The sequence below is a fragment of the Gobio gobio genome (genome assembly GCF_949357685.1).
Source record: "Gobio gobio genome assembly, chromosome: 10".
In the NCBI taxonomy this organism is placed as follows: Eukaryota; Metazoa; Chordata; class Actinopteri; order Cypriniformes; family Gobionidae; genus Gobio; species Gobio gobio.
Window position 1 is genome coordinate 53,224,516 of NC_137116.1, and position 12,953 is coordinate 53,237,468.

At 38.4% G+C, this 12,953-nt stretch overlaps 1 protein-coding gene across 5 annotated transcripts in view; it reads right to left on the bottom strand.

Moving 5' to 3' along the window:
- The window catches only part of plxnb3 (plexin B3), a 139,643-nt gene that overhangs the window by 44,167 nt on the left and 82,523 nt on the right, over positions 1-12,953 (bottom strand). For all 5 annotated transcript variants that reach the window (XM_079828012.1, XM_079828011.1, XM_079828014.1 and 2 more), the window contains exons 5-9: positions 12,823-12,923; positions 8,193-8,325; positions 5,594-5,753; positions 4,899-5,007; positions 1,100-1,202 (exon numbers count right to left, since the gene is read on the bottom strand). In XM_079828012.1, the coding sequence (XP_079684138.1) occupies positions 1,100-1,202; positions 4,899-5,007; positions 5,594-5,753; positions 8,193-8,325; positions 12,823-12,923 (606 nt within the window). The remainder of the gene's footprint in view (positions 1-1,099; positions 1,203-4,898; positions 5,008-5,593; positions 5,754-8,192; positions 8,326-12,822; positions 12,924-12,953) is intronic.

Sequence of the window (12,953 nt, forward strand, 5' to 3'; positions counted from 1 at the left end):
TTGGATGGATTGATGGATGGAGCGAGAGATAAATTGTAAGACTGGATGGATGGATGGATGGAGAAATTGTAAGATTGGATGGATGGATAGATGGTTGGATGGATGGATGGAGAGAGACATTGTAAGAGTGAATAGATGGATGGATGGAGAAATTGTAAAATTGGATGGATAGATGGATAGATGGATGGATGGATGGATGGAGAAATTGTAAGATTGGATGGATGGTTGGATGGAGAGAGAAATTGTAAGATTGGATGGATGGATGGATGGATGGATGGAGAAATTGTAAGATTAGATAGATGGATGGATGGAGAAATTGTAAGATTGGATGGATGGTTGGATGTATGGATGATGGATGGAGAGAAATTGTAAGATTGGATGGATGGATGAATGGATGGAGAGAGAAATTGTAAGATTGGATGGATGGTTGGATGGAGAAATTGTAAAATTGGATGGATAGATGGATGGATGGATGGATGGAGGGAGAAATTGTAAGATTGGATGGATGGATGGAGAAATTGTAAGATTGGATGGATAGATGGATGGATGGATGGATGGATGGATGGAGAAATTGTAAGATTGGATGGATGGATGGAGAAATTGTAAGATTGGATGGATGGATGGATGGATGGAGAAATAGTCAAATTGGATGGATGGATGGATGGAGAAATTGTAAGATTGGATGGATGGATGGATGGAGAAATAGTCAAATTGGATGGATGGATGGATGGAGAAATTGTAAAATTGGATGGATAGATGGATGGATGGATGGATGGATGGAGAAATTGTAAGATTGGATGGATGGATGGATGGATGGAGAAATAGTCAAATTGGATGGATGGATGGATGGATGGATAGATACGGTATATAAAAAAGAAAACCATTGACAGCATGTCCCACAAGAATATGGCACATTTTAGAAATGATCTGGATGTATTCCTGTCTCAGCAGAAAGCATTACTGATGACCTTCAAGCATAATATAATAATCTTATATTCTGACCTTGAGAAAGAAAGAAAAGACACAATCAGGCGGTGACCCCATGAACTGCCTGTAAGTGGTTATGAAATGGTAAAGCGCTGGGGAAGGGAGCACTCACCCTGCTGTTATAGATGACGTGCGGACAGGTCTTCTCATGAGTGCAGAGCTCATCCTTCACACACCACTGACACGGCCACACACTGCTAACACACGCCATGCACCTGCAGCAGAGGAGTGTGTCATCAGACCTCAGTTCATATCCACAATCATTTCTGGGACATTCATAATGTTAGTCAAAGTTTCTTGCACTAAACAACGTATTTTTTTTTACTAATTGTCTACACTCTCTTGCCAAAACCAATTTAGAATTAAGCCCATTAAGTCATGAAAACACTTCACCCGAAAAATAAACAAACAAAAACACATTTTGCATAAAGAAATAAGGACAACAAATGACTCGAATACAAATGCTTTTCATTTAAATTAGCATAAAATTAAAGGCAGCACAACAAATATGATCATGATGTATAAGTACTTTAAAATGTAAATGCCATTATTTTTTTAAATAATGAGAATGAGATTTGTTGCATTATAGTAATGAAAATTAATTTGCTTAATTGCCAAGAAAAAGTCATTTTCTTTAAGCAAAACATAATTACTCGTTTCTTTATTACAGGTTTTTGAGATTCACCTAAACGTGTCGTTTTTCAATCTCATTCAGCACATGGCTCCAGACTAACTTTTTTCACTAGTATCACAGTGGCCCCCAACTGAACATTTTAGTAAATCAACATGCTAACCAAATCTACTAATTTCCACTTTGATAATACAGGGCTCCAGACTAACATTTGAGAGCAGTGGCACCAGCTGGAGGAACATTTATCATAAGGTTAATTTAATCATACAATTACTATTGTTTTGCACTGTTTTGTTAATAAGTGCAGTTATAGTACATGTTTGTTTATTGGAAATTTAACAGTGAAGCGCTGAGCTTGAATTCTTTAGCAGAAAAAAATGAACTTTTAATAACAACAGTAATGTGCAAAAACCTCACCTTTATAAGGAAAATTGTAATATTCCACTCTTATTAACTGTACTATTGTTCTTCTATAGTATCATACTGAACTAAAAGGAACACTCTTTACTTGTTTTCTGTGTAATCCAGTCACAATTTGAAGAAAAGTTTTAGTTTTTCATGAGACTTTGTGACTTCCTACTTTTTTCCTATATATATTTTCCTATATATTAAGGAGTGGAAATGTCTAATAAGTCAAATAAGTGCTCCTATGCCACCCCCTACTGGTTATAGTGTGTTTTTGTTTTTTTGTTTTTCCATAAAGTGGCCAACACCTTTAAACTTTTAGTTTTACAAATCATCACATAAATAATAAAATAATAAAATTGGATAATATTTAGAGCTTTGAAGTGCTGGAAAAAGTGTAAACACTTGAAAAGTGCTTGAATTTCACTCTCAAAAGGTTGTACGAACCCTGAGATGAATAATGTGAAGAAAAAAAAACATTTGACCATTTCTTCCACAATACCATGGGGTGTTACTACACTAAATCCATGGTGAATGTTTATGATTTGTGGACTGAAACCCCTGAATGTTTCCGAATGTTTCTCCTGGTCTCCGCGTCAGCTGTTTGCTCTGATATCTGTGGTTTATCAGAGAATTCTGCACCAAATGCTTCCTCTAGGTCTCGCAGTAGCGATGTTATTAATACTGAGGTGAATTCAAACACTTTCTCACTGGATCTCCAGCTCTGTTTAGTAACGGTGTCATGTGATCGAGATCGGCCCGTGTATGAGCTCGCGCTGCAATGTCTATTATTGCTCGAGCTCAAACGAGTAGCGCGGTCCCTTTACGCTTTTGTTTTGTTTGCCGTCTGATGTTTCTCATATGTAACAGAAATGGCAGCTCTTATCAGTTGCACCAGTGTGACCTCCAAACAAATTCAGTCGCACCAGCAGGAAAAAAGGTCGCAAAATGCCACCATTTAGTCTGGAGCCCTGCAGCAATTAAGTCGCTAAATGTTAAATAGGTATTGATACTTAAACATTTCAATAAGCTTGTGAGTGTAAGATTCCTGAAAAAGTGGACTGATGTGTACAAGCATGTCTACATAGTTCATCCAACTACTTGAAAAGAACAATATAAATGCTGTTTTTAAAGGGATAGTTCACCCTGAAATGAAATTTAAGCCATCTTTTACTCACCCTGCTGTTGTTCTAATGGCCTGTGTCCTTCTATCTTTTTCGGATCTCAAAAGGAGACATTTTAAAAAGCGTCCTGCACGCGCTCCTCCGACCAATTCATGCTGGTGGAAAAGGGGTATGTGTGCGTTCCTGTGAGTGCGTGCGAGCTGCTGATGGCTCACACACACACACACACACACACACACACACACTCAAGCTCAGTACTTTAAGTTTCTTTTTCACAAAACCTTATAGTATGCCTCCTGAACACTTTCCATATATGCCGCGCGTCTCACTGCATCATGGCGTGATACTTCTGTATAATTTTTGTAATGTTAAGCCTGTCCGCCATTCACTGCCATTATATGGAGGAGCGCGTGCAGGACGCTTTTTAACATTTCTCCTTTTGAGATCCGAAAAAGATAGGAGGACACAGGCCATTAGAACAACAGCAGGGTGAGTAAAAGATGGCTTTATTTTCATTTCAGGGTGAACTATCCCTTTAATGATACTTGTTATCAGGGCTCGACATTAACGCTTGTCCGGGACAAGTGGATTTTTTGAAGGGGCAAGTGAAAAACAATTTTACTTGCCCGACGGACAAGTATCCTGGTTAAAATGTCAAAACAAAAAATAACTAGGGAATGATTCTGCCTTCAGTTAGTGCAAGTGGAGATCGATAGTCGATAATAATATAAAACAAACTGAGGTTAATAAAGTTGAGCTGTTGAGGCTCGCGCAGCCTCTCGAGGAGAAAATCGAAAACAAACGAGCGCCGCTCATACAAAGAAACTCAGTTAACATACACGGTTAAAATTGTGCAGTTTTTATATTTATAACATATGATACAGTTAAGCAACATTACACTAACAAGAGTGTTGTTTTCCTGAATACCATCACGACTGAAAATGACACTGATTTCATACGCCAGTTCCATAAACAATTCATTAACATTAAGTCACTTACATTTTAGATGCAATATGGACTGTTTTTGTTCTATTTCAGCAGCGAAAATAGTTCCAAACAAAGATCACAGTAGAACCGTAATGCATCTCATAGCAACAGTGTGTGTTACTGAATGATTCAGCGCTTTAGTGAATCGGTTGAATCAAAGATTCAATGACCTATTCGTAAACGACCTCCAAATTCTTGAATGAATCAGCCGTTTCACTGAATTGACTCAATGACTCGCTCATTAAGACGTTCACATGCTGCCACCTACTGGTGGTTTAGTTTCATCTTTCCAACATTTCTTATTTGTATATTCAAAAATATTTAAAATAATCTCATAACATTTATTAATGCAGTTGTAATTTTTCAGTGTAAATGATTTAATTTGATTGGTAACAGCCTATAGTGTCTTATTCTAATTTAATTTATTGATCAAATGTAAGAATATAAAAGGAAATCCGAAGCATATCCTATATTTAATAAGATTATGGAAAAATGCCCTTTATAAAAAGGTACAAATATGACAAATATGCATATTTAAATATGTCAAAGCTGATTAAACACTGGTGAGAATATTGCTTCAGTATAGATTATATTTACAAAAAAAAAATCCGGACAAGCAAATGTTTGACTCGGACAAGTGAATGACAGATTTACTTGTCCAAAGGACAAGCGTGTGAACAAGCTTAATTTCGAGCCCTGCTTGTTATGCATGTGTGGGTTTACAAGTGGGCCAGAGCATGAACTTTGTGTGCACACGTCCTTACGGTGAAGTAGCGTTGAGCCGTCCGACTGCTTTGCAGTCATAAAAGGTGATATTTGTGTGCGAGATGGTCACGTCTCCAAACTTCAGAGCCATTCGAACAGACACATGATCTACAAATAAACAGATTCATGTTAAATATCAGCAGAGCAAATGACATAACCAGTAACAATTGAGTTCCTGTTTCTAGAATTTCCACCTTGAAATGCAAGTAACTGATATTCAATATTTAACAATATTGGGTTTCCCCGTTCAGTAAATACTGTTGATCTACTGTATACTCTAGAGAGACACACAATTCATTGTCAGGATCTCAGAACTGTTTGCCTAAAAGCTTTAGTACAGAGTCCTGGCAGATTGACATTTTCTAGTTGCGCAGAAGATAAGCTAAAACCCTGCGTCAAAATAATCCCTGTAACCCAGATTCAAGGTCAGTAAAATCAACCGAAGCATCTGTAAATTCATGCCATTGCATATTTACAACACGCAAGCAAGCATATCCTAAGAAACGAGTTATCTCTGAATGTGTTTGTGCACTTAGCTAGTCTCAGATTACCAAGAATAAAAAAAAATGTGTTGTGGATGTAACCGAGGCACGCTCTCTTGAAAAGGAATGGTTTGGGTTTCATTCCCTCAGCTCAACAGTTGGTTGCTGGGATAAAACCGTCTTGGCAATGCGATGGCGTCAGCGTGGCTCACCGTTGCCTGGCGGACTCGGGGGGAGCTGCTCTGGTGCCGGTGATTGACATGTGATTCTGTTCTCCGTGACTACCGCAGGCTGAGCAGCCAAACTCCCAAAAGCGCAAGATAGAGACTCATCCTTTGACAAGACTGGCAACTGTAGAACTGTGAAAGAGACCTTGAAAGCACAGAAGAAGGAAATAGATCAGACATTTAATGGCCATTTTAAGAGTGTGCAAGGCCACTGGTTGCTCTTAAGAATACTAATAGGAGATATTGTCAATACTTTTGTTTGGATGCTGGTGGGGTTTTTGTGCTTCGCTTGTTAAGACCAAAGTTTTCAGGCTATGTAAGCATCTGGGATTATTGCATAAGCAACCAGTCAGTGCTGTAGCAAACCTTAGGTTCCTGACCCCTTACAAGAATGTTATTGTGCAATTCAAGACCTCTTTCTGTCTTGTATTGACGCATTTACTACTAAAGTACTTCAGGTTTAAAAAACAAAAAACAAGATTTTAGTTATGAACATGATTTGTTACTTGCTATTACTAATTAGAGGCAATTAGTCACATGATCCTTCAGAAATCATTCTGATATGCTGATTTGCTGCTCAAGAAACATTGATGATTATTATGATTATTCCTCCCCCAGAAATGCCACTTACATTAAGTGCAAATAGCCCGCCTTGTGTACTAAACATCTGGTTGGGCCAGACAAATTTAAGGAAGACACCAATTTATTCACAGTGGCAGAAAGTTTTGACGCAAAACGGCCGAGGTTCGAATCCGCTTTTTGAACTCACTCTACTCCCTTTTCCCATCACATATTAGATCAAAAAGGCATGAAGAAAATATTAGAAAAGTGGAAATAAAGCGTCTAACGAGTGTGTGTGTGGAGCACAAAACCAGTCATATTTGTGGCAATAGCCAACAATACATTTTATGGGTCAAAATTATAAATTTTTCTTTTAAGCCAAAAATCATTAGGATATTAAGTAAAGATCATGTTCCATGAAGATATTTTGTAAATTTCCTACCGTAAATATATAAAAATCGTGCCTAATTTAAAAAGCGTGCCTTGCTGGCAAATGCTATTCGCACTAGCTCCGCCTAACAATGCCTGTTTGGGAAAAACAAGATGAAAAAAATATTTCATTCCCGGGTTTGAATCCGCCTTTTGCAGAGCTCGCTCTTCTCTCTTTTCCCATCACATTGGAAAGGCGTTTACTTTCAATAACAATTAAGAAAATGTTCTAAAAATGGAAAAAGGTGCCTAACAAAATGTTTAATAATAATAAAAGCGTTTATTGGGTAGGGTTAGGGGTCGGGGTCGGTGTAGGGAGGGCTTTTATTGTCCCATTAAGGCGGCATCCATTTAATACTTTTAATAAATATAATCATTTACACTCTATGTTATTATTACATCCTGTAAATGTACAACAATACTGAGGTGCAAATAGTATGTATCTGTCAAAATAAAGTATACATAGCATCTAATTATTATTTACACATACTGCAAATAACTACTTTTACATGGTGTGAATAGAATACATCACTATTTTCACTTAGCATGTTATTTCACTTAGTAAATAGTCTGTAGCCATTTTCAAGAAACATCAAAAACACATCTTTTCCAGCAGCACCTGACCAATTAAGGATAGCACTTATCATTCTGTTTGTCTATTTCATAAATAAAAAAAATAAAAAAAATCATGTGTTCTAGATTAATTGAGACTTGTTACAGCACTTTTTACAGCGCATATTGTTGCCCTTGACTGTCCTAGTTGCTTCTATTGCACTCATTTGTAAGTTGCTTTTGATAAAAGCGTCTGCTAAATGTAAATGTAAATAGCATCTACAGCTATTTTGTGGTCATCTATTGTATTGCCAAATTGTATAATTAGTAGTAATATGCATTGCTAAGGACTTAATTTGGACAACTTTAAAGGTGATTTTCTCAATATTTAGATTATTTTGCGCCTTAAGTTTGCAGATTTTCAAATTGTATCTCAACCAAATATTGTCATATCCTAACAAACCATACATCAATGGAAAGCTTATTTATTCATTGATGTATACATCTTAATTTAAAAAAAAAAGACCCGTATGACTGGTTTTGTGGTCCAGAGTCACACACACACACACACACACACACACACACACACACACACACACACACACACACACACACACACACACACACACACACACACACACACACACACACACACACACACACACACACACACACACACACACACACACACACACACATATATTATATATATATATATATATACATAAATAAAGAGAAACAACATGAGAGGAACATTTTTAAAATACTGCTGTGATGAGCAAGACTTTGGAACAGTGAGATTTCACTATGAATCCAAGAACTGATGCATATTGCAGCCTTTGATAAAAATGGAAGAGACAGCTTTAATTGCTTTCTGCAATCACATCATGCCTGGTTAGCCACAGTGTTACATGTCGGTCAGGGAGTCAATTCCTGTCTAAGTGGGTGTTTCTTGGCTAAAATAGGCTGTAATGAAGACCACATAGACTTTACTGTGACAGCAGAGTCAGTGTGGGAGGTGATCTGGGATCAGGGAATATACCTGTGTCTGCTCTTCTCTGCTTTGGATGGAGGGTTGTAGGCTCTCGATAGACACACACTGGCGCTCATGGCTGTAACTCCAGATCCAGTGGTGCTGCTGAGCATGCCGTGCGCAATCCATCTTCCGCGTGCATCTAATACACACAGAAACACACACACAATGAGATAAGGGTCCGCTGAGAGTCACGGCAAAATTGAATAAATTGAAGTGTCCTCTCAGAGATTAGATTGAGAAAAGAAAGCATTAAAATGACCCCATTATTCTGTCACAATGTCTGAGCTTCTGTTTCTTATTTAACAAAACTGGATTGTGATTTATGATGCTCCAAAACAAAACTTTTAAAATGTCAAAAAGTTCCTTCTAAAGACATACGGCGGCTTTGTGTGAGAACAGATTGAATTTTAAGACGATATTGACTGAAAATGACAGGATGTATGAGATTTGAAAGGATGATTATTTGTGAATAACTTAAATGTTGCATAGACTACTATCACAGAGCTGTTTTGCACTTGGTTCTCATTGCAGTGTGAGTGTCACATGATCCTTCAGAAATCATTCTAATGGGCTGATTTGCTGCTCAAGAAACATTTGTTATTATCAATGTTAAAAGCAGTTGTGTTCCTTAATATTTTAGGATTTGTGTGTGCGAAATCGAATACTTCCCTAGCATGCGAAAAACAGTACGCCAACAAAGTAGTATGTCTGAATGCATAGTATTTGAAAAACAGTAGCCTAAGGCTGTGTTCACACTTGTCATGTTTGGTTCGATTAAAACGAACCCTGGTGCGATTGCTCGGTTAGTGCAGTTCATTTGAACATATGTGAATGCTGCCATCCGAACCCTGGTGCGCACCAAACAAGCGGACCGAGACGCTAAAGAGACGGGTCTCCGTCCGCTTCCAAACCAACTCTAGTGCGGTTCGATTACTATATGAACGCAACACGGACCAAAGACATGTAAATGAACCAAAAACAGGACGTGATGTCACAAGATGCGACGCTACAAGTCAGCTGATTTGACGATGTGGAAAGATCGGTGTATCCAAAATGAGTAGAGCAAACGTGGAGCAACGAGGAGGTAAAGCGCCTCATCAATATTGCTGTTTTGTTGCTGTAATGCTGCTGTTTTGAATGTTTTGAACATTTTATGAGCTCTTCGTGAGTTCTCAGCTGGTAAAAATAAAACCATATGTACACGCATAAAATGATGGCGTTTAATCAGCACACAGCATTGTTTTGAATGTTCGGTAAGCAGCTCCGTCGCGAAATATACGTCATAAAAGCCGACCAATCAGGTTGTGACCGTATCCCTTTGCCTTTGGTTCGGTAACTTTAGGGGCCCTATTTTAACGATCTGAAACGCAAGTGTCAAAGCGCGAAGCGCAAGTAACTTTGTGGGCGGGTCTCGGCGCTGTTGCTATTTTCCCGGCGGGATAAATGGCTCTTGCGCCCGGCGCAAATCTAAAATGGGTTGGTCTGAAGTAGCTTCATTATTCATAGGTGTGGTTTGGGCGTAACGTGAATAAACCAATCCGAGCGTCATCCAACATTCCCTGTAAAAGCAGGTGCGCAAGTTCCATTATGGATTGCTATTATTATGGCGTATTTACCAGGCGCACGCCAGGAGCGGTTCACAGCCGAGGAAACTGATGTTCTTGTAAGAGCAGTGAAAGACAGAGAAGTGAAGTTGTAATGTTGTACATTATGGTAAAGGTGATTTCACAGTCTTTTTTTTTTCAGTCTTTCAGTTTTTTCAGTTTTTCAGTCGATTTTTTTTCCTGGTTCTTGACGGACAAACCAATTTGTCAGATGTCCTTATAGGCTATACATATATGTCTTGCCACTATTGGGCAAACAGGTCTTATCCTTAATTATTACAATTAGCCTGAATCATTTGTAAGCTAGATTTATGCCTATTTTTTCACATCTTCGTGGCACACCACAATGATTTCCGTCATCTCATGTGTTAATATTTTTTTAGTGTAACAATTTATGATTTGCAAAAATAACTGTTGCATCTGTGTAGATTACATGAGCAAAGTGTATGCGCGTTGTGCACGCTATACATTATGGTCAAGCATGCGTCCTTAAAATAGCATAATGAACAACACGCAACGCGCCACTGACTTTAGACTAGGTTTTTTCTGGTCAGTGGCGCAATTGTTTAATGGAACAGCAAAATAGCACCAGGGATTGTTTGCGCCGGAACACGCCTCCTTTTTTGCGCTGAACCGCCCAGGGAGCGCAAGTTCATTCACTAGTTTAGCGACGTGCTTCTGTGGAGGGAAAAGCGCGCTTTGCGCGGGTGCAAAATAGGAATGACACATGCGTCGGTGTACAAAGTCAATTGCGCTGGGTGCAAGATAGGGCCCTAGGTGTGCTGTTAAAGGTCCTGTTCTTCGTGATCCCATTTTTCAAACTTTAGTTAGTGTGTAATGTTGCTGTTAGAGCATAAATAATACCTGTAAAATTATAAAGCTCAAAGTTCAATGCCAAGCGAGATATTTTATTTAACAGAAGTTCCCATTCAAAGCCTACAGCGAACGGCCGGTTTGGACTACATCCTGGTATATCCTGCTTTAATTACGTCAGTAGAGCAGTTTGTCGACTAACCTCCGCCCACAAGAATACGCGAAAAAGGGGGCGTGGTCTTGTTGCTCCCTCGTGGAGAAGAGGAAGTGTTGCGTTCGGTTCGGTTCAGTTGCGTTTGTCGCCATGTCGTTCAGACGCTGTTATTTTCATCCCGTAGTCAAATCACCTTTGTTTGGCCTTCAGGGGCTGTAGTTTGAGCGCGTTCATCTCCCCGTTATGGTGAGAGGCGTGACCTTTCCGGGCAACGTGAGCTAAGCTGCTGTCCAATCACAACACGGGAACCGCTGGCACAATCAGAACTCGTTACGTATTTCTGAAGGAGGGACTTCATAGAACAGGGAAATCTTTCAAGCCGTTTTGAGGACAGTGAAAACAGCGGTATACAGATAAGTAAATTGTGTGAAAAATACTGTTTTTTTACACGTGAAACATGAACACGTTATATTGCACACTGTAAACACAATCAAAGCTTCAAAAAAACACGAAAAACGGGACCTTTAAAAAATGCCAGTGTGAACACTACGCGGACCAGGACTATATGTTTTGTTTTTTGGTCCGGACCAAACGAACCAAACAAACTGAACTACAAGTGTGAACACACCCTAAAAGTCTCCGTATGAAGTGCACATTCGATAGACACGAGAGGGGATTTATGAATGCATGGCAGGAGTTGAATGTCCGGATTACATTCATACTACACACATTCATACTATAATCGCAAAGTAAGTTCAAATTCAAATGTAGTACCTACTTATACGGTACGCAGTTTTGGACACACCACGTGATACTTTTTTTCAGGATTCTTTGATGAATAGAATGTTTCTAAAGAATTGCATTTATTTGAAATATATCATTTTTGTCTTTACTATAAGGTGACCAGACGTCTCTGTTTTCCGGGGACAGTCCCGGTTTTTGGTGTCCTGTCCCCGACTGGAGCTGTCCCCGTATCACAGCTCGTTCAAAACAACCCGCAGATCTATTGCAAAAAAAGCGCCCAATCAACATCGCTCCATAGCTAGGATTGTCAGAAGGGGGGGAAATCGGCCCAAAATCAGCCCTATTATCTTTTGGTGTGTACCCAGCATAATACTGTTTGTGTGTGTTTATAACAGCGCATCAATAGGGTGCGGGATTGTTTTGTCCCCAAAAGTTCACGCAGTGATTACTACACTTCTGAACTTATAAAAAACCTAAACAATTACACTTGCAACAAATACATGTGCAGAATATACATACTTTCTGCTTAAAATAAGCCTACAATGCAAAATAACAAGACCAATTAAGGATAGTAAGAGTTATTTTCAAGCACAAACGTAACAAAACTGAAGTAAAAAAATTATACAGTATAAACTTAATTAAATACAATTATAAAATGATTATTTATCATATTTATGTTGTTTTATTTTTGTAATGTGTTTTTGTTAAGTAATTTTATACTATTGTTTTGAACTGCATGTTATTTACAATGGTTACTATTAACTGTTTATGTTTTCATTTTGGTTTTTTTGCGGGTGCATTGAATTGTATTAAATCCAGACGAAAAACCCTAATAATCAAACTAAATCATAATAACTATTAATGTTAATAATAATATAGGGAGCCCACAACAACAACAACAAAATCATTCAAAAATTTGCTTTTTAATTAAAAGATAATAAATCAGATTTTAGTTATATTTTGACCACTCAAATAGGAAATGTCAGAAATCTGGTCACCTCACTTTACTGTCACTTTTTATAAAAATAAAATAAAAAGTTGACCTCAAACTTTTGAATGGTATTGCAGTATTAACTGATGATCTCTAGAATAATCCCCCAACAAAAAGGGTTGCATAAACAGCCCTAAAAAGCAACACAGCTGCTGTTCTGTGGAAGCAGAAGTCGTTGAAGAAATTATGAATATCTTAAATGATCTATGGAAATGATCGTCATATGATTAAATGAGATGTTTATGTAAAGGGAGAGGTGCGGCCTGATGGGAAGGGAGTGTTGAAAGAGCAGGCAGTGATGTGTAACAGCAATCAGGTGAGCTCAAGTACCTGCCCTCCAGCGAACACCAGCCACAGTAGGGATCTCTATTAGACAGACAGGAGTGGCAGTCTAAATGCTTCTCACACTGAGCTACATGGAGCTTTGTAACCTGAAACACACACACACACACAAATCAGAG